Raw genomic sequence first — 24,754 nt, forward strand, 5'->3', positions numbered from 1 at the left:
TCTTGATTGCCTTTGGCTCTGAATAGTCTTCATGCCAAAGGGGCACATCTTGGGGCAGCCTGCCCTGGCCCCTCATAGTCCCTTCAGGAAAAGTAGTTAGTTCAGATGCCTCACCTCTGATAGATTTCCTCTCCCTGCTAGTGTTAAATCCTTAGACCCAGATGCTTCTACACCATCTGAGGGTGAGCACCTTTCTTGGCCCACCACTGCTCTTCCTCCAGCACTTCACGGCACCTGCTAACTTGCAAGATCCGTGTCAAGGATTCTGGCAAGAATTGGTAACTTTTGCAAAATTTAACATCATTAAAAGGTTTGTAATGGCCAAACCAGATTTCAAAAAGGACAATACTTCCTCTTAAACCCAGAAAATGTAACTAGTGTCTGATATTACATGCAAAAACTCTTCCATATGCAGTTATTACCCCTTACCAAACCTCCTCCATGCTCTTCCTGGGCAAGCTCAAGTCCCTTGCGGTTCACTAACCAGCAATTAATTCAGAGACAAACCTGTGTCCAGCCTGCTATGAACCTCCAAAGACTCTGAAAACCAAAACCAACAAAACCTGTAAGGGAAAAGAAAGCCTACCCTTTCCTTACAGCTAGGAGCTCCTCCAGGATCTATCCTAGGTCTGTCTCTATTTCTCTCCATTTCTCTTTCGTCTCCTCTCCGCCCCTCACTGTACACACTCTGCATTGGTAGATATCTGGGAGGGGGTGGCCTCCACTCTCTCCTTATCTCTCTCCAAGGCACAGAACACTCATCTGATGACTGGCCCCCCCTTCAAAAGTAGGCACATCATTGCATGTTGAAAGGTCAGTTTATGGCTGTGCCTCTTTTCATTCATTTCTTCCTTTCTCCTGGCTTGAATACTACCGAATGATTCTCCATCATTCATGAGAAGAGGCCCTGCCACCTTGCTCGGTCTCTGCTCTCTGCGCAGCTGCCCTGATTGGCTACTCTGGGGTCTGCTGCTTCCAAGTGGACCTGGCTACCATCTGCTGTTCTCATGATTTTGCCTGCACTTCCCTTTCTCTTCACCGTGGTTAGTATGACCAGGACCCCGTGCCCACTTTGCAGACGGTAGAGACTTAGTCCTTATTCTTTGTCTCTCAGCTTCTCTCTTGCCTTTTTCTCTTTCTCACACCTAGTTGCTGGACTATGGCAGCTGCTATAGTTGGGCCTTGTCTGCTGAAGCAACAGGACTCAGGAACCAATGTCCTTTTAGAAAAATTGTTCCTTTTCTCTTTTCTTTCTTTCCTTCGTTTGATTGTCAACTCTACTTTTTACCACTGTCTCTTTCTCTCTCCATCTGGATCTGATGGATGTTTTTCAGTTGTATTTTCCATGAAGCAAATTGAAATTTATTAGCTTAGAAGAAGGTTGTAGCAGACTACTTTCATTTTTACTTCCTCAGACCCACTCATTCACCTCCTGGAGACAGTTACCCAGTTTAATTCTGGGAAGCTACCCTTTTCCCCAACCTCCATTCATGTCCTTTGGGTTGAGCCCCCATGCCCAGGAGCATGTGGCTCGGGTCTGAGTAGTCAAAGCATTCTTTTGTCCTGGCCACAGTGCTTGTTTCAGGGATCAGAAACTAATAATACTTTTCTTGGGACTGTTAGGAAATGTTCTTTTCCACTGGACTTGAGATGAGAGTACGTGACGTTGGAAACTTCTGGCAGCGATCTTCAATCACAAGGGGACAGGCTTCCTGAGAATGGAGACAACATGCAGGGATATGTTAAGCCATGGGTGGCATGATACCTGGAGACTGAGCTGTAGGACAAAGCATCCCTGAAGCCAGCTCCACCCTTGAATTTTTCATTCAAACCCAGTAAATTCTATTTTGTTAAATCCGTTTGAATGAGATCGTCTCTCACTTAAAATGGGAAGATGACAACTAAAGAGAGGGGGTTCAGTTCCAGACTCTCCCCTTCAGTTTGCCAGATTTGGGGCCCATCCCCAATTCATCATAAAATGAAGTGATTTCTTCAGCTATTATTCTTTGCACTTTTATCTTCCCCAGGATACCATTCAAAAGGCAGGTTTGGAGTGTTCTTGGATTTCCTAGTGGCATTATCTTATTCATCCCAGTTTGATAATTCTTAGATCCATATCCTCAGACCAGACGTTTTGCCCTTATATTTAAGTCAATGATCCATTTTACTTTTTCTATACAGTGTGAGGTAACAGTCTAAAATCATTTTGGGGGTGGCTGGGTGGCTTGGTTAAGCATCCAACTCTTAATTTTGGCTTGGGTCATGATCTTGTGGTTCATGAGTTCGAGCCCCACATTGGGCTCTGTGCTAACATTGAGGACCCTGTCTCCTTCTCTCTCTGCCCCTGCCCCCATTTGCACTCTCCCTTTTTCTCTCTCAAAAATAAATAAAATAAACATTAAAAAAAATAAAAAATCATTTTGTCACATGAGATTACCCTATTGTTGCAGATCATTGTTAAAAAGGCGTTTTTCCCCTACTGACTTGGCACCATTGTTGAACATCTATGGACCATAAGTGAAAGGATTTTTGAACCCTCAATTCCATTGATACATATTTCTATCCTTACACTAGTGCCACACCATCTTGACTTGTTTTGTAGTAGTTTTGGAATTGGGTAATGTAAGTTCTCCAGGCTTTTCCTTCAAAATTGTCTTGGCTATTCTGGGTTCTTTGCATTTCCATACAAATCTAGGATCAGGTTGTCAGATGAAAAAAAAAAAGCCTACTGAGATTTGGAATAATGAATTTTCTAATCCATGTACATGAAATGTCTTTCCATTATTCAGATTGTCTCTTTATCTGACTAATTCATTGTAGTTCTCAGGGTATAGAACTTGCACTTCTTTTGTTAAAATTATTCCTAAGTATTTCATTCTTTTTGATGCTACTGTAAATGAATTGTTTCCTAAATTCCGTTTCTGAGTTGTTCTAATCTTATGTCTTCTAAGCTCATTAAGAGAAGAAAAAATATTTATACAGGCCGCTAGTGGTTTTTATTTCTTTCTGTAGAATCTCTTTAACATCTGGTATCATTTCCTGTCATCCAGAAGGACTTTAGTATTCTTATAAAGCAAGACTGCTAACAACATACCTCGGTCTTTGTTTATCTAGGCATGTTTTTATTTTGTTTTCATTTTTGAAGGATAGTTTTGCTGGACATAGATTTATTCACTGAATTTTTAAAAAAAAAATTTGAATGTCATTGTACTACTTTCTGGTCTCCACTGTCTCAGATGAGAAGTCAGCCATTAATAACACACTGTTGTTCCAAGACCTCCGTGTTAAAGTTCTGGGTCATCTTGGGTCACACTATTCTCCCCAACTAGAACGGCAACTTCAGGCTAGCACAGCTACTGGCTGCCTTGGCAGAGCTGTTGCTGACCAATACTGATACCCTAACAGCATAAGGAAACCTGGGTTTCACTTTCTACTCCAAATCAAGCCAACCCCCTCCAGCAGTGAAGCTCTTCCTTTTCATGGCTAGCCTCACTGTGGCAAAAGTACCTCATTGACTGAGCTGGGGTGGGGGGAGGTGAGGAATGAATGGGAACCACCCCAGGCAGGGAAGAATCCCTATGCTCTTATATAAAGTTCTAGCAGCTTTTTAATAAATAAACATTCCTCAATTTGTTGTTTCTCTTTAGTCCACTTCCAGAGCCATGAAATGAATGTTTATGAACATTTGAGACAGTTTTTAAAGATTATTTATATTCAGGGAGAGAGAGAGAGAGAGAGAGAGAGAGAGAGAGAGAGAGAGATGGCATGTGAGTAGGGGAGAGGCAGAGAGAGAGGGAATCCCAAGCAGGGCTCCACATTGCCTGTGCAAAGCCTGATGTGGGGCTCGAACCCATGAACTGTGAAATCATGACCTGAGCTGAAATCACTCAGGAGCTGTGTCCAACACTTAACCGAGCCACCCAGGTGCCCCTTGAGCCAGTTTTATAGTTGTCTTTTAGGAAAGAGGATTTGCCAAACTCTTCACTTTACCACAGGCAGTTGTTGGGTGATTTGAACTGCTTTAATAATATCCACTTGTAAATATATTCACATCTTTTATTTTCTTTGACCATTTTTGAATCAATAGGAAATACCTGTTGGTCAAAGTCATTTTGTTGTGATTTTACAAGAGCTTTAAAATTTGGTACTCTTGGGGTGCCTACGTTGTTGGTTGAACATTGATTCTTGATTTTGGCTCAGGTCATGATCCTGGGGGTGTGGGATCAAGCCTCTCATTGGGCTCTGCACTGAGTATGGAGGCTGCTTAAGATTCTCTTTCTCTCTCTCTCTCTCTCTCTCCCTCTGCCTCTCTCCCTATTCTCTGTCTCTAAATTAAAAAACTAAAAAAGAATAAAAAATAAATAAAAGTTTGGTAATTCTCTGTAATCCACTTACCATGACACTCACCACGCTAAATAGAAAATTGCCCAATTAATGATCTTTAGCCATCACCAAACTGTAAGGTTCATTCTGGTAGGGACTGTATCTCTTTTGTTCATCAGCTATATTCCTAGGACATAGCACAATCTGATGTATTACAAGGTATTTAGACTTATTTTTAAATATTTGGTAATCAAATGAGTAAGTTTCCCCTACCCTTTTCTTTATCTCATGTAGGTGAGGTGGTGCTGCAGGAATAGGGAATGTTCCTGGAAGGAACATTCCAGGAAATGTAGGAAGCATTTTAAATAGAATTCTGTAGCTAAGTAATTACTCACTGGGGTCTTTGTTTAGGAAAGCAATGCTCTGCCCTCAAAATGAGTGATCATTTAGCTTATTAATATTTTATTTGGTGAACCCTACACTTGTTTTTGAAGGCACGTAGCAGGTTTTTATGGTTTTAGGAAGAAAATGTAATAGGATGGGAAAATTAGGACTTGGAATTTTGATTTGCTGCTGTCAATAACTGGTTGAATGTCATTCTCTTTGGTCCTCCATTTTTGCATTTAAATGTGAAAGTTGGACTATACTTTATTCATTTCCAAACATGGTTGAGCAGAGAGAATCACCCATTAAGATTGTCCCAATGTTACAAATTCCAGGATTGAGGGTGTGGTACCCTGTATCTTTAAAAGCTCCAATAGTGATGTTTTTGGGTTTTTTTGTGGTTTCTTTTGTTGTTGTTTGTTTGTTTTGTAGTTAGCTAGACTGGCAAATGGATGGCATTTGAGAACCACTGGACTAGATGAACTCAAAGGTTGCTTTCAGTTCAAAAACTTATTTTCTTCCATTCCTCTCAGCAAAAATGAAAGTCTCTTTGGAGTACGTACCCAGGGTCACCCAAAGCCTCTGTAGGGAGGGTAAGTCTTTGAAGATGTAGTTTATTCAGTCAGCAAAAGACAAGACAGGTTCTGGCTTGTTTTGGGGTAGTCATGCAAAACTTTGGTTGCATGTGAAATGGGAATTTTATAAAGGAAACTTACATCTTGTTGGCTGACTGACAGTTGATATAGGTAGAGAACTAACTGCTAATTATCTAATAAATGAGGCTGGAAGTGTATTTTGATCATTTTTTTCTTTCTGAACCTGCAAGTGAGTGAGTGTCTGCTACTGTCTCTTTCATTTCTCAGCCTTTAGGAAAGCAGCCCTTCCCAGCATGAGCTTATTTAAAATAAATTGAATAAGGCTTTGCATGTAAAGAGGGTGTGTTGGGCACTGTGAGCAAGTCTCTTCTTAACCTTTTCCACAGTCTGTTTTCCTGGAAATAATATTAAATAAACTTTGAGGAAAGTGTGACGGATAGCTGCCTAGACTAGTAAATGTTTTTGCTCAAACACAGGCATTTGATTCCTTTTTGTCTGTGAGATATAAAGATCTACCTAGGTCCCTAAGAGGAAAGTTAAGATCAATGTGATGGTTCTGAAATGTTAGTGCTCTCTGTGTTGCTAGAAGAGAATGCTCCCTTTAGATGCCAAAACCCAGTATTTGCAGAATTAGACTTTCAGCAGGCCAGCCTAAGTGTGTGTGGAATGACTGCTCCCACAGCACCAGCGATGCATTCTGTTCTCCAAGTAGAACCACAGGCTGTATTTCCCTGTCTATGGGTCCTAGTGAACTTGGTGCTCTTTCTGACAGGTAACAATTCTATTTTGGAATCGGAAAATAATAAATAATTTTAACGTGCAATTTCCAACCCCGTGATTTTGTCTTCTTGGAACAATGAACCACTTTGACAGAAATTTCTGGTAGTTTAGTAGACAGTTTGATTAAATTATAATATGTACCCTAGAAGAAATGTAATCTATCTAGTAAAAGTAGTGTATACAAAGAGTGGAACAACATATAAAATGTTTACAGCTTTAAGTAATAGAGACAAGATCGAAGATAGTATGGAAAATATTGATACTATGAAAAAATAGAAACAGGATAATTAGTTGAAGAGAATGTATAGAATAAATAATAACTGCATTAGAATAGTGGGATTTTTTTTTCTTTTTCATACTTTCAGTAAGGTGGTTTACAACAATGAGAGTATAACAACGGTTAATTAAAAATGAAAGCTAATTGAATGAAGATCATCTACTGGTCTGAGCACCTCTTCCTCTCTGACTTCCATTTCCCTACACAGTCCTTCAATCAAAAGGTAACAAAGGGAGGGAACAAGTGCTCCTGTATCAGAAAAAAGAGTTAGGGGGTTGAGTTGATTGCAAGCTTACTATGGGTCTGGCTGTCCCAAGCTCTGGTGATTTAGAGGTGATGAACCCACCAAGCACATTTAGACTATTAAGTATGAGAACATCTATATTACAAAGGATATTGACCAATTATATTGGCAAGGAGGAACTCTGACAAATGAATGCTGAAAACATTGATTCGCTTGCTCCATCATTCTTGTACTTAAGTGGTCATCTGTACCTATCCCAATCTCCACTGCCACTACATTGAATACCCTGTTATCACTATCTACTCTGCTTCAGAACCTTCAGTTATTCCTTATATTCTACAGCAGCCACTTTCTAATACCATCTTCAGCCAAATGAACTTTCGAGGCATTTTTATCTCTTCTGTCTTTGCTTATGCAATCCTGTCTATCTGGTGTGTCTGCCCTTTTCCCTGATTAGCTTTTACTTGTCTTACTTTATTCAGCTTATATGTCACCTGTTCTATAGCATTTACTACAAATTCTCCATAGAGTGATGTGCTTTCTCAAAGACTCTTTCAACATATTCATTTCATACCTGTTACATAAGTAATCACATTATATCATTAGGATTTACTTCCAATGTTTGTTTCCTTTGTACTCACACACTCAACTCATCTGAGAGAGGAGTCCTGCCTTATAAATTGTGGTATACCCCCACTTAATGATTTTTGACACAATAAATGCAATAAATATTTGCTGAGTGAAAAAACAACCATTTATCAGTTACTATGTGAATGAGTGACTGAATCAATGAACTCTCAACAATCATTTTCCAGAATAGTAGAATAGGAACCTCTGAAAATCTGCTCCTCCATGAAAGCAATGAGGTCATTGGAAAAAACTGTCAACTGTCAAAGTAAACTTTTTTAAAAAAATAATAAACTTTTTCAAAGCTCTGTAAATGAACTAAAGGCTTGCAAACAATCTGAGAGTTTATTTAAGAAATAGGACTGGATCTTTAAAGCAACAGTGAAATTTGTGGGGTTTTCATTTGCCAATTCCATCCACCTCTTCCTAGCTCTGCAGTTGTCTTGAAAAATAACATGTTTGCAGTTATGGTAGCTATGGAAACCAGCAGCTTAACAAGCCACCGGAAGAGGCATACTGGGTTTGGAATACTCCCCAAATATCCCATTACCAAGGAATTGTTACTATTTGACCTGACAGCTCACTGAAGAACTCCATTATCAGGGCTTGCTTTTATTGAACCTGATGCAGATTTCACTCTCTGAAAACAACCCTACCCAAAGAGTGTTTGTCAGATAAAACCAGTGGAAACTACTTAACATTACTGCTGCCTGAGGTAAAGTTACCAGTTGGGACTAACAAGAAACTGACCAAATTCTTAAGAGAAACCCTGTAGATTGAGATGTCCATAGCAGGCTTTGAAAAGTTCTGGCATATTCCTGAAGGTCTAAAAGGCCATGCACATACCAGATTATGGTGCCCAGAAATGACCTAAGAAGGCCTGATGGTCATAACTCTGGCTAGCTTGGAAGCTCTGTGCAAGCAGGAAGTGAAGGCTAAGGTGGAGTTGTACAGTGCTTGCCAGAGCTTTGAAAGCATGTCTCTCCCACTTCACACACAGAGCTCCTCTGCAAAGACTGGAAAACATATTGGTTCAAGGCATTTAAGGACATCTCAGTCCAATAACTAGCTGGCCACTAACCTTACTGATTAGAGACTTCAGTGGCCATACATGCTAAAGAATATAAACTATATAAATTTAGTCCATGAAATTCAGTAAACAAAGAAATAGTTTAACAACCACCACAACAAAGAGCAGTAACAATAGACCCTGGGGAGGGGACAAAAGTCGAATATCTAGAATTGGCCAATTGTATTATTTAAAATGTCCAGTTTCAACATAAAAAGAATATGCAAAGAAACAGGAAAGCATTTCCCATTTAGAAGAACAAAACAGTCAATTGAAACTGTTCCCAAGGATGCCATGTTGAACTTACTAGATAAAGACTTTAAACTAGCTATTATAAATACATTTAAAAAACTGAAAGACACTATATCTAAAAAAATAAACAAAAATATGAGTACAGGGCACCTGGGTGGCTCAGTTGGTTGGTTAAGTGCCTTGATTTAGGCTCAAGTCATGATCTTGTGGTTCATGAGACTGAGCCCCATGTCAGCCTCTGTGCTGACAACACAGAGCCTGCTTGGATTCTCTCTCTCTCTTTCTCTCTCTGCCCCTTCCCTACTCACACACTCTCTCTCTCAAAATAAATAAACATTTAAAAAATATATGGTAACAATGCTTCACCACATAGAGTATCAATAAAGAGAGAAATTATGAATAAGAACCAAATAGAAATTATTTAAGAGTACCTGAAATGTTTTCCAGGATAGGCTGTACACTTGGCTATAAAATAACAAATTACAATAAATTTAAAATAAATGAAATAATTCAAAACATTTATATTCAAAAATATATAAAGATGATTCAAAATAATACAAAACAATTCAGTTTAACTGGAAACCAATAGAAAGATACTGAAAATCTTCAAATATTTGAAAATAAAGTAATATTCTTTTAAATAATACAAAGCCAAAGAAAAATCACAAGCGATATTAAGAATATTTTGAAAAGAAAACAAAATCAAAACATATCAAAATGTGTGGGATATATCTAATTTAGTGATTTAAGAGAAATATATAACCCAAAGAAGCCTATATTAGAAAATAAGGAAGGTCAGGTGCCTGGGTGCCTCAGTGGGTTAAGCGTCGAACTTCGGGTCAGGTCATGATCTCACGGCATGTGAGTTTGAGCCCTGCTCAGGTCATGATCTTGCAATTCGTGGGTTCGAGCCCTGCACTGGGCTCTGTGCTAACAGCTCAGAGCCTAGAGCCTGCTTCGGATTCTGTGTCTCCCTCTCTCTCTGCCCCTCCCCCACTCACACGCTGTCTCTCTCTCTCAAAAATAAATAAAACATTAAAAAAATTTAAAAAAGGAAAAGAGGGTCTAAAATTAATAATCTGACTTCACAAAACCCCCCAAAACTTTAAAGAATGACAAAACAAAGCAAATAAAACTAAACAGTAAACAGAAGGATAGAAATAATACAGACCAGGGTGGAAACCAATGAAATAGGGAAATAAAAGCAATAAGGAAAAAATCAATGAAGCCAAACTTGGTTCCTTGTAAAGACCAATAAAATTGATGAGCTTTTATCTAGACTGAGAAAAACGAAAGAGAGGACACAAATTACCAAAATCAAGAATCAAAGAAGGGATACCACTACCAAAACAAAACAAAATTAAAAAGGATTATAGGAAAGAATATGAAAAATTTGTGCCAGAGTGGTATATCCATACAATAGAATACTTATTTAACCACAAAAGAATGTGCTACAACATGGGGGAACCTGGAAAACATCCTGCAAAATGAAAGAAGCCAAACACTAAAGACCACATACTTCATAACTGTATTTATGTGAAATGTCCATAATAGGTAAACCCACAGAAAAAGAAAATGGATTAGTGGTTTCCAGGGGCTGAAGGGAGAAGAATGGGAAGTGATTACTGATGGATATAGGGTCTCTTTCTGGAGTGATGCAATGTTCTGAAATTAAAGCAAATATTTTTCTAAATTTTTATTTTAGAGAGAGAGAGAGAGAGAGAGAATCCCAAACAGGCTCCACCATGCTCAGTGCAGAGCCCAATGTGGGGGGTTGATCCCATGACCTTGGAATCATGACCTGAGCTGAAATCAAGAGTTGGATGCTCAACCTACTGAGCCACCCAGATGCACCTGAAATATTCTGAAATTAGATAATGATCAACCTACAACTATGTGAATATGCTAAACGCCCTGAATTGTATACTTTAAAAGAACCAACTTTATTGTATGTGAATTATTTGTTAATAAGGAAAAAATTTACATGGTTAGAACAGAAAACTAATGGAGAAAATGAAATTCCCATACCCACACCCCACCAAAAAAAAAAAAATCCAGGGTTTTAATATGCTTCTCTCCAGTTCATTTTCTACAGAGTATTTCATATGGTTTAAACTGAGCTCAAGCCATGGTATTGCCCTCCTTAAAACTCTTTGAAGTTTTTCTAAGTGTGGTATGTGGCCAATTTGGGATTCTTAGGAACATAAGATTCCTAAAAAGATTTATTGCTAAAAATACAAATATTACTCTCTTTGCTAGAATAAAAATTCTCCTCTTTCAGTTCTTATACATGGTAAAATCTAAGAATTGCTGAGTTTGATTTCAATCTAAAAATCAGTAGTTTGTCTTATAGGGACTTGTAGGACTTGGTTCTCCTTCCCATTCCAGCATTATCTCTAATTCCACCTCCAGCTCACCATGTTCTATCCACATCATCTATCTTTCATTTTCTTGTATAGTTCATAGACAATTTATAAGCAAATGGGCATGGCTGTGTTCTAATTAAATTTTATTTATAAAAACAAGTGGTGGGCCATACTTTGCTGACGCCTGCTCTAATGAATAAAGATCTGATACTTCAAAAACGGGATAAAATATCTGATACTTTAAAAATGGTATAAAATTAATATCTGATACTTCAAAAACAGGGTATAAAATTAATAATTTTCTGAAAAGTGGCTGAAATCTCAGTCTTAAATATATCATTAGTTTGAAATTTGCCTCCTTTATTTTTTTTATTTATTTTTTTTTTAATTTTTTTTTTTCAACGTTTATTTATTTATTTTTGGGACAGAGAGAGACAGAGCATGAACGGGGGAGGGACAGAGAGAGAGGGAGACACAGAATCGGAAACAGGCTCCAGGCTCCGAGCCATCAGCCCAGAGCCTGACGCGGGGCTCGAACTCACGGACCGCGAGATGGTGACCTGGCTGAAGTCGGACGCTTAACCGACTGCGCCACCCAGGCGCCCCAAAATTTGCCTCCTTTAGAACATAAGCTTTGGAAGAGTAAAGATTGAGTTTATTTTGTTCAGTAGTATATTCCCAGCTCCTAGCATGGTGCTCAGTATATATTTGTTGAATTAATGAATGAGATAAAGAACACATACTATCAAAACTATTGTAGGAACTGGCTATAGAACTGTGAACAAGAGAAAACCAGGAAGTGTAATGGCAAAGGTTTTTTGTCTGATTTGTTTATTGCTATTTTCCCAGTGGTCAGAATGGTACATGGTACATAATAGGTGCTCAGTCAACATTTGTTAAATAAATGCATAACTGATTGAGTAAATGAATAAAGGTGGATGCAACCCCTGCCCTCATGGAATTCTTTTTGGGTGGGAGATAGAGATAGGTCAACGGGTAATTACCATGTATGATCATCAGGTTTAAAAAGACAGAAAGCAAATAGAATATAGCTCAGAGTTGGTAGAGAGGAGTGTCAGGGAAGGCTTCCAGCATAATGGGCTTCTGAACTGAGGATGAAAGATTAGGAGCAATTATCCAGGTGAATAGGTGGGAAAATGACAGAAGGAAGAGGGAGGAAGAGAGGTTCAAGCAGAAAGGATAACGAGAAAAGCCTAGAGGCAAGTGAGGGAATGTATGGAGTGTGGCCAGAGCACAGAATGGTGAGAGATAATGCTTGAGAGGAAAACAGGATCTGGTAAACCTTTGTAAAAAGGCATTTGGCCTTCATTCTGCAGCCATGGGGAGCCTTTGGATTGGGAGAAACTAACATGATCAGATCTGTGTTAGAAAGATTACATGTCATAGGATGAAGTTTATGGGAAAAAGAAAGGATGAAGGATCAGAATGATAATTATTTTCTAATACTTAAAGGAAGTCTAATGGCCTGTCCAGGAAGGGCATGGGTGGCCTTAGGAATGCATGAGCTCCCTGTATCTGGAGTTAAGTAAAGCAAAGGTGGATGAGCATCATCGGAACTGAAATTGGTTGAAGTAGGGCATAAAAGTCTCTTCTGACAACTTAGGTTTCATAATTTATGACTTTTCTCCTTAAAGGATGAAATCAATTAAGAGGAAAACTAAAATAAGGGAAAAATTAACTTTATTTTGAGTACTATTTGGGACGTTGGCATTTTCCTCAAGATAACAAAATTTTGTTAATTTAGTTATCTAGTAAGTGCTTACTAAGCCCCTTCTTTGTCTATTTTTGATGCTGAACATACAACGTGGACAAAGCAGTCTGCCTTCATGGAGACTATAAAGGGAGACATAGATCGGAATCAAATAAGGCTGGTTCCCAGATTTCTAATTTGAACAACTAGGGCTAATAAGTCCAATTACTGAGATGGGAAAATTGGAAATGGAGCAGATTTTGGGAGAAGATAAATAATGTCTGCAAAATCTAAGGTTGGTAATCATTGTTTTGATCCATTCTAAAGGAGCTCATCTGCTCTTAAAACATGAAGGGCAATAACCCAGAAAATCTTCCTCTTATACCAATGGAATGATATTAGGGAATATTTGTGACTTCAGCATTCTATTTGGTGAAACTCTTATTTAGAGAGACTGTATAGTATTATCAAATGCATTTCTGAAGGATTTTGTATTTTAGAAACCTTACAACTCTCATACCATGATTGCCCCTACCTGCATGCTTTGAGTTAAGAAAGGGTGATAAACAATATCAATGTGTAGCATTTGACGGGAGTCTTGAAGTTTGCGTAAAATGGAGGTGTGATATGGGGAGATCACACCAGACCATGGAGTAGATACCTTGATACAGAAGACTAAACAAGCCCTTGTTGAATGTTTCTGTGAAGTTTAATAAAGTTAAGTGAGAGATGCCTTCATCCTAGTTGGGCAATTGCTGAATAGTCTGGAGATTTTAAACCATGTCCAGTTGCCCATGCATAGCTGTGAACACAGATCGAACATGGCTGCTGACTCAGGATAGGGGGCAGGTTTGCTTGCTCAAAGCTCTTTAGCAAATTCTATTGCCCATTGTAAAATCTGCTTCTCTTAATTTCATAGAAATATATTTTAATATTACATTTTTAAAGCTATTTAGAGTTTTGTATCATCTTCCATTTGTTTGAAGGAAAGAAAGTATCAGCCCATAATGTAAATGAAACTTACTGGTTCTTAGTTGGGGTGGGGCTCAAACACAATTTACATTGCAGGGAGAATGGATTTAGTATTTGAGATACTCAAATATATAGACTACATATGCATTACTATGTTTCTTTTCTGGTTAGCAGACACTAATCAACCATGTTCTAATCCATTAAGTTTATTCATGAAAGAATAAAAATGCTGAGTCCATGGACCAGGTTATAAACAATGCTGGCTTAGTGATCATGGGATCACAAGTTCTTCCATAGTGAACTAGCTCCCACTAAAGCATCCAGGGATTAGGAATTCTAAGAAGCATTTTCTGATTTTGAATAACAAGGAAGCTTGAGCTTTGAAAATAATATTGGGCAATCCACTCCTAAAATGTATAAACACTTGGTACTAACATTGTGCCTGATTCCTGGTTAGCCTTCAAGAAAAATATATTGAGTTAATGGTTGAATGAATGAATATGCCTCCATGGACTTACACTGACATTCTATCATCTATTTAAGAGGAATAAAGCAAAATGATAGCTTACTCCACTGAAATTGATTTTATAGTTTATCAAAAACCTAATGTGAATGTTTTAATTTTGATTTTAAAGTTAGCTTTAAAGCTAAGGTTGCCTTAGGTCATACCTGCCTTCTAATATAGAGAAGAGTATCCAATGATCTCTTTCTCTGCTGAAAATATTAGGGATTTCACTTATTACTTAATCCATGTCTATGGAAATCCAAGCAAATCCAGTCTCTGGGATTCAGTTATAGCACATGTGCAAAATTTAAAGCAAAAGAATGTAGCATTTCTAGTATGGGCATGAGAACGAACTAAGAATAATTATAAAGCAAAAGTAAGTGAAGGAAAACAAACAAGCAAAAAATCAAGCTGATATACAAGAAAATGCGAATTGACAATCACCACCTTAGAGAAAACCTTGACTGACAACTGCCTCTTGGGGACTCCCCTTGTTTTAAACTTCTCTACCTAGAAAAAATTGGATGGAGAGTGGCTTGAAATCCATGACACTTAGATACTTTTCACAATGGCAAAAGCAAAGTAACATTGATCAACATAATCTGAAAACAGGTGACCTTTTCTTCATCTTCACGTCACCCTGAATTAGTACTTTCTGTTCTCTTACTTCCCGTCCTTCTGGCCCTTTGCTCACTGTCTCTTTCAAACATTCTCATTGTCCCTATTGCTGATACTTTTCCTTTGTTACTTGAGTCATTTTCTCCTCTCTCCATTTGCCTTGAAAATAAAAAATGGATGCACAAAACTTTATGAAGTGTGCTTTGTGTTCTTGGTGAAAAATATTTATTTTACTTGTGGCTACATATGATCTAGGTTACTTCTTTTATTTGATGTTTATTTTTGAGAGAGAGCAAGCAGGGGACAGGCAGAGAGAGATGGAGACTGAATGCGAAGCAGGCTCCTCGCTGTCAGGCCAAAGCCCAACACTGGGTTTTTAGGAGTTTTTATGAGTTTTAAACTGAAGACTGCACTAGAGATTTAAACCTCACCTTAATCCTTAATGAATGCTAGTATCTCTAGACTCTAGCCTGAATACTAGGGTCTTGATACAAGAGCATTGTCATTGCCTGAGAGCTTATCAGGAAATCGGAACTTTGGTTGTACACTGAACTACTAATCTGCATTTTAACAAGATTCCCAGGTAATTACTAGGCACATTACAACGTGAGAAGCATTGCTGTAGAGTGTATGTGTCCCTCATGCTGTTTTTCCTGCTCCAGGCTCCTGCTTTGCTCCCACAGCCATGCTGCTTATAGCTTGGATTGCCCGTAGGACTGAGGAGCATATTGTTATAAATGGCATGCTTTCCAAGTTAATTCAGATACTTCTGTCGATAAAGTTTGAAGAGAACCTGTGGTTGTGAAGTTATCTTTTCCTAAAGGAAATGTGGACTAGCAAATGTTGAAGAAACCAATAGAAAGGGAGCACAGGCAGATGCAGAAATAGAGCTCATCTGAGTGTGGTTTGAGACAAGTGTGGAGACAAATCCCCAAGTGCAGAGAGGGCTTGCCTTTTTAATGAGCTACCAAGTGATGGATGCCTCTCCAGAGGATCCTTTGCTTCCAAGAGGGAAAAAGTATAATTGAACTTATAGATTGTTCTTTCTACTTTACAGAAATGTGTGTGTGTGTGTGTGTGAGCTCTGAAGGATAGAAGCTTTGTTAAAAGTTCCTACTGAGCTGGGCTAGACTCTGAGTGAGTGGGGTTATAGATTTTTGACTCGCACCTTCTTATTAATATTCATTAGATTTGGATATTCTCAAATCAATGTGGTTTGTTTTTAAGTTACAGAAGCTTTTACCTGTCCTTTCACATTGTTTAAGATTTTTTTGGTCTTCTCTTCCTCTCCAGGCTTTTCCTTTTCTTTGTACTAAATTGTCATAATGGGTTATCTGAAGAACTTTCATATGCATTAGACATTATGCATGGTGACTACTGAATAAAATGCAAACCTCGTGTAAAATAGAAGTTTGGAACTTACTTGGCAGGTAAGTGAGTGCCAGGGGCTGGAGAAGGGGGCTGACTACAAAAGGGCAAGAGAATTTGGGAGGTGATGGAACTGCTCCATATCTGGCTGGTGGTGGTGGTTATCCAAATGTATCATTTGTCAAAACTCATAGAACTGTACACTTAAAAGGGGTGAATATCAAAGTGTGTAAATTATGACTCCAAGAAAGTGGTGGGTGGGGTGTTTTAATCTGAAAACAAATGAAAATAATTACACGGACTTCATTGGAGTGGGGCTAGGGGTGGGACTTGGGGTGCATGTTCTTACCTTCAGAGGCAGCATGCTGCACTGGTTACAGACACAGCCTTTACGGCCAGAGGGCCTGAGCTCACTCTGTAAGTTACACAATTGTCTGTTGCCTCAGTTTCTTAATCTGTCACTTGAGATAACAGTAACACTACCTCAGTGGGGTTACTGTTAGGACTTAAGAAGCCAGAGGGATGGGCACTGAAAATTTAAGGCTTTGCAATGGGAGAGAGTCTGGTGTTTTCTTTTCCCTCACCTCATGCTTGGTGAGGTCATCCTTGTCTCTACTGAAAAATAGTCTTCATCACAAAAGCCCCACAAGTAACACTGCCCAGCCTGCCGTATCAGGCAGCCACTGCTGAGTAAACGCTCTGGAATAAACCTCAGAGAGAGAATAAATCACCTTTCACGCCATCCTCCCCCCAGGTGAGGACTGAGGTCATTGCAAGAGGCATAACAAATAGTCGACATAATGTACCAAACTAATAGATTCTATAAGGAAAACTAAATGGAAAATTTTTCTTGAGTGCTGGGCACCTCTGGCTGAAGAGACAGTGGAGCCAGTGTTATTATAGATGTAGTTGAATCAATAATACTTTTTCATTCATTTCTTTTTCATTTCACAAAAATGCCTATTTTAACCAGCAAAGAAGTAAGGAGATATTATCAAGGGCAATTTTTCATGCTCACATGGATTATATTCTGGGACACATCGTTCTTCTAAATAGTCCCATTTTTTTTTTCCTCTCAGAAATGTATTCAGTTCTCTTCCAGCAGTGTGAATTTATCTGGAAAGCTTTGACAATCAATTAAGTAAATGAGAAAATAGAATGCTTGTAATTATGATAATCAAGCTATATGAAACCCACCCTCTTAGGTCTAATACCCACACATCTTTAAGCAATATATTAATTAAGCTTTGGATAATTGTTACAATTAGAATCAAGTTTTTATAATTTTTAAAAATCACCCAGAGATAAAAAGGAAATATTTAAAAAATATATGCAGCTGTCGGTTTTTAATGTAATTCATCCTCATGACTACATTGTCATTTCCCCGGCTGCATAGAAACAATTCCAGTATGCTTTATCGATGTGACTTTTCATTTACAATTGGAGGAAATGTGCATGTAACACCTTGGTCAGATGTCTTCTTGTTTCTGTAAGTCAGAGGTTGGCAAACTCTTCCTGTAAAGGACCAAGTATTTTAAGCTTGCCGGCTAAGAGGCAAAATCCAAGATATCTGTGAACTTGCTTAAGAAACAGATCTGGGGCGCCTGGGTGGCTCGGTGGGTTAAGCATCCGACTTCGGCTCAGGTCATGATCTCGTGGTCCGTGAGTTCGAGCCCCACGTCGGGCTCTGTGCTGATGGCTCAGAGCCTGGAGCCTGTTTCAGATTCTGTGTCTCCCTCTCTCTGACCCTCCCCCGTTCATGCTCTGTCTCTCTCTGTCTCAAAAATAAAATTAGAAAAACGTTAAAAAAAAATTAAAAAAAAAAAGAAACAGATCGCCACAGTTTCTGTACTAATGAAATTAAAATATAATAAAATAATAATTAAGTACATTTTTGGCAACACACATCTACTAATGAAAAGAGTAGAATTCTTACCCTTGGGAAACCATGTTGCTTAGTTTGGGGTGCAATGTGAGTATCTCCCCTCATCAAGTCTTTGCCAATATTCATCCTGAAACCACTCTCAGAGCCTTGGCAGCAGTCTGGCTGTGGTTCACACAGGGTAGTCGGCCAGCCCCTGAGCAGCGTTCTCAACGTTAATGGGCCTGAGAATGGCCTAACCGGCTTGTTAATATAGATTGCCGAGTCACACCCCCAGGTTTCTGGTAAGTTCCAAGAATTTGCATTTCTAACAAAGTCCACTTGGTACTGATGCTCCTGGTTAAGACCAGGCTTTTACAATATTGCTCTTGATGTTGCTCCTTTAAAAAAAGTCACGCCGAATACAAATCTATATGTTTTACGTTGTATTTTAGCTCACCTGATGGACTTAACTTTTTGAACTCTTGAGGTGCAGCAGCAGTAAATCCAGTTAAATTTCCATTAGAAAGTAAAGACCTATTTAAGTGAATTCAGGATTGATAATAAGAGGAACTTTTGTCTCTTAAATAGCTATTAGTCTCTTGTTTCCAAAGTCAGGCATCAGCAATCAGCATCTACTTGTCTGCCGTTAAGAATGCCTGAATAGCATTTTTCCAGTATGAGCAAACTTTTAAAATAGTATGCAATATTCCAAAAGATATATGTGGGTGACACATAAGAATGACAGTTTTATTTTGATTTAGTAGGTCCTAATTCACCAAGCATGTTATCAATATACTGCTCTCTGAATTATAATTTGTTGACATGTTCAACCTGTCAGAATTTAAAAGAGACTTTCCTGAGGCCTCCAAGGGTCAAGGGAGATCCCAGTTTCCTAAATCCTCGGGCAGCCCATAATCTCCGGACCAAACCGTCTCTAAGTTGGCTGCATTAGGCTCTTGGGATGAGCTCTGAATGATTTGAACTATTACCTATATTGAGGTCGCGGAGAAGGTTAATGATAAACAACAGGGCATCAGCTAATTTTAATGATCGCATCTCGCCAAAGAGGTTTTTTCCAGAAAAGAAGCACAGTGGAAAATATGTTCTCCTTCTGTTTATTTGTCCCAATGGTTTAAAAAAATCAGCTTTACGGAACCATAATCTTCCTCATGACAGATGGGCTTATACATTGGCATCGTGCTTTCAATCTACAGTTTACATTTCAAGAGGAAGTTGAAGAAACTGAATGTAAAGACATCTATTTTTCAGTGTTATAACATTGATACAAAAAATAGTATTCTGATTAGCAGCTTGATTGGCAACCCATGTAACCCTAAATAGTACTACAAACCTGGAGAGTGCACTTTTACAGACAAGTACGTTTGGCGAAATAGTATGTACAATTTTGACAAATAAATACATAAATAAACAATCATTCATATATAACGATATACCTAAATGTCAATTATCATCAACAAGCGTTTCTAGTAAATTACTTCTTTCATTCACAAGTTACTTTGTTGCTTATAAAAACTATCCTCACCTTTACAGAAGAAATGACAGAATCAATTCCCCCACTAAACCCACATATTAGGAAAGGTAGAAAATGAATCCCAGAAGCTTTATGTAAATGTTCCATTGTCTTTTGATAGAAGAGGTTTGACTGAAAAACTCCTTCCTCAGCTTCTCTGTAAAGAGTTTGTTTCCCCCATATCATCACACAAAGGGGTTTTGTTCTTCTGATTTTAATCCAAATCGAAAACGATGTTCATTTTTTTGATTCCGGTTATTTAAAAATACAATATTATATATCGAAACTGGCATTTGGTTCAATAGAAGAAGACCCAAAGCCACGCAAACTAACCAGCAAAGATAAAACTTTTTTTTCCAAAAATAAACTTAAAAAGGAAAAGAATACAGACATTAATTATTGATACCTTTTGTTATCCAATGCATAATGAACACAACAGGTAGGGGGACAGTCAGAAGGTTTTTATAAAAATTCTCTGAACGACTCCTGGTACAACATTGAAACATTATTTTATGTAAGAGAAATGATAATACATTAAAAAATGGCTTAAATAATTGAAACCATAATTTGGCCGGCACCATAAAATTAAGAAAAGTAGAAAATTAGAGCTTTTTCATGATCACTTGACTTAAACTTTTTTTTTTTTTTTGAACATTCAAAAAATGAAGGGCAATCATGCTTTCAGCTATTGAAACACTGGACAAATGGCTTTGCCTCACCGAGCTCCATGCAGAAGAAAATGTACATAACAAGCAGATTCTAGCTATACATACAGGGGAGAAGGGAAAAAATGCCTTTAAAATATATACATATGGTCTTTGATGAATATTTACATGTTTGTCACATGGGCACTACCTAGCATAAAAAAGTTAGGAAATAGTTCTTTAAGACATATGATTCTCTGATTTTTGCTCCTTTTAAAGATTAGGGCTCTATTTATAGTGGATACACACACACACACACACACACACACACACACACACACAGAGAAAACAATTCATAGATGTACGATGTTCGTAATGTGCAATTCCTTGACGCGAAGGTGGCTTGACTGAGCATAAGGTAAATGCAAAATGGTAGTATAAGACAGAGGCTTGATTCAGCTATGTGACTGAAACGCAAACCAAGCACAAAGTCATGAGACTTTTCCAATGACTGGAACTCACAGCAGTTGAGGGGTGAGGGTTAGAGAGGGGCTCACCTTGTGCTGATCCATCTCTCCCCAGTCTACCTAATGCTGTTTTCCAATCAAACTCGGCAGTCCAGCTGTTTGATGAAGATGTATTGAAGGACAGGAAGGCCTGTCTCATATTGCATTCTTTGGGGCTGGGGATAAAAGATCCAGTGTTTTCAAGAAATAGGCCATGACTTCCATTTGTTCATTGTGTTTACTTGTTTGCTATCAACTTCTAGGGGGGGCTTCCAAAGGTCAGGTTAAAAGAAAAGTTATATTCTTTCAGTTGCAGGGCTTTCTTTGAATGAAAACAAACAAACAAAAAGAAGTTTTCTAATGAATAGATGATGTGCAATGTGGGAGTTTGCTGAGTGCCTGTTCTTCTGATAGAGGGGGGCTAGCTTTACCGGTCACTCTTCAAAGTTCTTATTGAGAATTCAGATCACTGTTTCCTGAGATCCAAGTTGATGGGATAGAATACATTTTGCAAAGCATGTGATTCATTTATTGTAATACACTTCCAGCCAGAGGCTCCTCCCTGAAGAAACACAGCTGCCTTCACCTGCAGCACCCTGGGAAATCAAGGCAATGCACTGAAGTAAAAACTTGTTCATCGAAACCAGAAGAAATGGTAGAGAAATTGAAGCTTCTCCAAACACCTAAGATATCCAGGGAAAAGTCAAAAAATCTTAGAAGAACCAGATGCACAAACAGTTCATATTCGATCTTTCTTTTGGCAGATTTTACATTTAAGCTGATGTTACTACTACTGATTACAATGACCATCATTGTAATGAATTATTTTAGCATTTGGCATAACGCATGACACATTGCATTAGCACCTTGTAAACTAAGGATCTCAAGATTCTTAGCAAATGCAATTTGCTCTCACAGCACCTGTGAGGTAGGTGTTTTTTTCATCCATTTTATACATGAGCATACTGAAGCACAGCAAGGTTAAGACGCCTGCTCACATGACCCAACAAAGATGATGGTATCAACAGGAACTGATTCCAAGCTTCTCCACCCTTCCTTCCCGTGAACCTCAATCACAGAGCTTGGAGCTCCCAGAATGCCTCCCAACAGCATTGCTGCTGGAGGTGCTTGGATGTTTCAGATGTTAGAGTATTCCATCTATCACCTACAGAGCTAAATCATCCAATAACATTGGTACCCATTAAAAGATTCTCTCACATGCTTTGCAAATGTGTGGGCGTGGCATCTATACTATTGCTAAGTTTGCTTATGTTAATTTTAATGCATACATAAATTTGTATTTTCTCCATGTAATTTATTGTTTTTCTGCCCTCCTTCCAACTTATTTCTACACATGTGCCTGCCTCTGTCAGAAATTGTAAAATGCATTTAGCAACACTGTATGGAGGCAGGCAGGTAAGATTACATTTGGCAAAATCTCCTTGGAGGCACCAGGTAATGTTTGTTCTGAAAGGGAAAAAAAAAAAAAACCCCAAAAAAACCAAAAAAAACCCTCTTGTTTATTTTGTTAAGTAGCATTTTATATACATTCCACCCAATGACCAGGTTTAATCCTTGGATGAGCAGGCAGAGTTGTCTTCCAAACATACAGGATATTTGATTTTCAAGTTTAGATTTCCATTTATTTAACTGCAGCCTTCCTGCCAGGCCTAAGTTCATTTCTTGCTGGAACGGCAAACACTGTACATGTCCCATGGCAATATATGTAAAAATTCAATATAACAGCACACACAATGTTAATAATCACATCGAGCGTGTCTTCCTGACTGTGTATTATTTCTGAATTATTTCTGAAAAAGCGCTATTTACTTATTCATTTTTGCAGAGCTGATATGAAGACATTACAGTGAGTTTCAGTTTCCCAGAACCAGATTTTTATCTCAGATGCACAGTATGTAAATCCTAGCAGTTTTCAGGAAGTTGCTTTTTCAGATAAATGCAATGCCTTAGGACCTGAGAATGAAATCTGGCCCTTCAAACTCGTGTATTGTTTCTATGACCAGAGCCTGACATTTGTAAATTGGTAATCGAAGAAAGAAAGTAGGAGTGGGAAGAAAACCCTTTTTACAAAACCCCTTCGCCAGTTCATTTCCCTTGGTGACACCTGTTAAATACCAACACCCTAGGCCCCATTTCTTAAAAAAGAAAAGAAATGTATTTACATTGGTAAAAATCCTAACATCTGAGATGTTTCTTGCTTGACATGTCATTCCAGATTCTGTGCATTTCTTCCGGAGAGATCTGATGCACGGTGATAACTCGGCGATACCTACACAAACTATAGGCCATTTTCCAGTGATTGAAGCCACTGTTCTGGAAAGGATGTATGCCCAGTTTTCGAAGACACAGTCCCACATATACATCTTCAAGGTGAAGCAGCCTTGTGTGGAGTGAAGTCTTATAAATGAGTTCAGCCACATCAGCTGAAAAGATATAGCCAGTCCCCGAACAGAACGGTGGGTAGTTACTGTCAGGGTACAAATCCCTGGGCATATACCACTTACTGCGGACATCCCGGATTGGTCCTCCATTGATGACATAGCCAGTAAAATACCTTCTCCTTGGCTTGGTGGAGGGTTTTAGTAGTTTATAAATAAGGTTGTCCATGTTTACAAAAATGTCACTGTCTGTTTTCATGACATACTTGGCTTTTGAACAAAAAGTGGCCACCCATCTCATTCCCATTAATGTCTTAAGGGTAAGGTTATGGTAGGAGTCAATAAAGTCCTCCACAATAATGTCGTGGAAGATTTGGCTCTCTTGCTCCACCATCTGATTCAGAACAGGATCAGCATTCTTGCCCAGGAGGAAGAGAGTGGCTATCTTGATCCCTTTGAAGTTGTTCTCATCCCCCCACGTCTCTCGGATTGCCTGGCGGGCATCGAATTCTTTGTGGGTGGTGCTGATGAGGATAACAAGGAAAGGAATGTTCTTTTCACATTTGTTGGGTTCATTTATAAGAAATTCAAAAGAATGTGGGTTTATAGGTCGAGTTCTTATGTTGCCAAAGGTGAAGTTTTTCCTGGCGACTGTTAGGTGGCTGAATGGCTTGGAGCCAGTGTAGGAAGAAGTGGGACGAGTTATACTCAGATACCAGAGGGCACTGGCCCAGCACACGACTGTCAAAACATATAGACAGGACACCTTTGAAGCCATTGTCTTGAGAGCACGTCTATTCCAAATATTGAAGAATATGCCTTCTTGGCATTAGTTTCTTTTCATCTTGCAAAGGCAGCATATTACTAATAAATCTTAAAGTTCGATAGAGAAGCGTGAGTGCGGGATTGTCCATGGGTCTTCGTGACAGTCTGGCATCTCTGCATTCCCTCTACTTTCTTCCAAACTTGTTGGAAGGTTCCATCCCTCCCAAGTCTTCCTCTTAACTCTGCAAAATCAATAAAACACAGTTTTCATTAAGGTTTATTCAGTTACTTTACATCCCCACATAAACAGAATAAAGGTGTTAGAATTACCCATGGTGACTAAAATAAAAAACATAATCATTCATTTCCACCACTACTGAAAACTCCCCAACACAACCAGCCTCCTTTTTCTCCCCTTGATAGAAATTATTTATGTATATTTATACCCAATTAATAAATATTAGATTATAAACTCTAGAAGAATATGAAGTAAACTGAACATTAGTAATTAAAACGAGTTTTCCCTCGTCACAAGAGGACTTCTTTGCTGTTAAATACCTTTGTACACTAAAGGCTTCTTTCAAGCAGGAGAGTCTCACATAGGGCCTTGTATCTCTTTTCCATGTTTCCAAGTCTGAGCTTTCATTCACTTAATTCTGATGAAATAATCAGTTCTCAACATCTCTTTGCTTTCTGTAGCCCTGTGTTTGAAAATGTGCCCATCACCACTGGAAAATCTCTGCTAAAATGGTCTCTCTAGGCTCTGACTCACAAGTAATTCTTTACTTTTCCTCACTTTTCCCTAACTTTGGCTTTCACAAATGATAGTCCCTTATTATCAGTTTTCTAGGAGGCATCCTATGAAGAAGAGCCTTTTCTTCAGGCATGGACACCATCACCCAAGTGTCCTTTCAGACAGCTGGCAGCATGCATTTTGTAGTTGATCTAAATGG

The 24,754-nt window shown here is 38.5% G+C and overlaps 2 protein-coding genes across 2 annotated transcripts in view; both read right to left on the reverse strand.

The window, feature by feature from the left end:
* Positions 1 to 19,055: 19,055 nt before the first annotated feature.
* Positions 19,056 to 24,037, reverse strand: B3GALT1 (beta-1,3-galactosyltransferase 1). Its single transcript, XM_058714965.1, has 2 exons — positions 22,821 to 24,037; positions 19,056 to 22,104 (listed from the first exon to the last, which is right to left on the reverse strand). Exon 1 carries the CDS (start codon positions 23,812 to 23,814, stop codon positions 22,834 to 22,836), a length of 981 nt encoding a protein of 326 aa, XP_058570948.1. The 5' UTR covers positions 23,815 to 24,037; the 3' UTR covers positions 19,056 to 22,104; positions 22,821 to 22,833.
* Positions 23,933 to 24,754, reverse strand: part of LOC131490451 (transcription initiation factor TFIID subunit 4-like) — a 526,620-nt gene continuing 525,798 nt past the window's right edge. Inside the window, exon 5 of the mRNA XM_058692827.1 lies at positions 23,933 to 24,043. The gene's annotated coding sequence lies outside the window, so the exon portion shown is untranslated. The remainder of the gene's footprint in view (positions 24,044 to 24,754) is intronic.

Source organism: Neofelis nebulosa, chromosome 2 (genome assembly GCF_028018385.1).
Source record: "Neofelis nebulosa isolate mNeoNeb1 chromosome 2, mNeoNeb1.pri, whole genome shotgun sequence".
In the NCBI taxonomy this organism is placed as follows: Eukaryota; Metazoa; Chordata; class Mammalia; order Carnivora; family Felidae; genus Neofelis; species Neofelis nebulosa.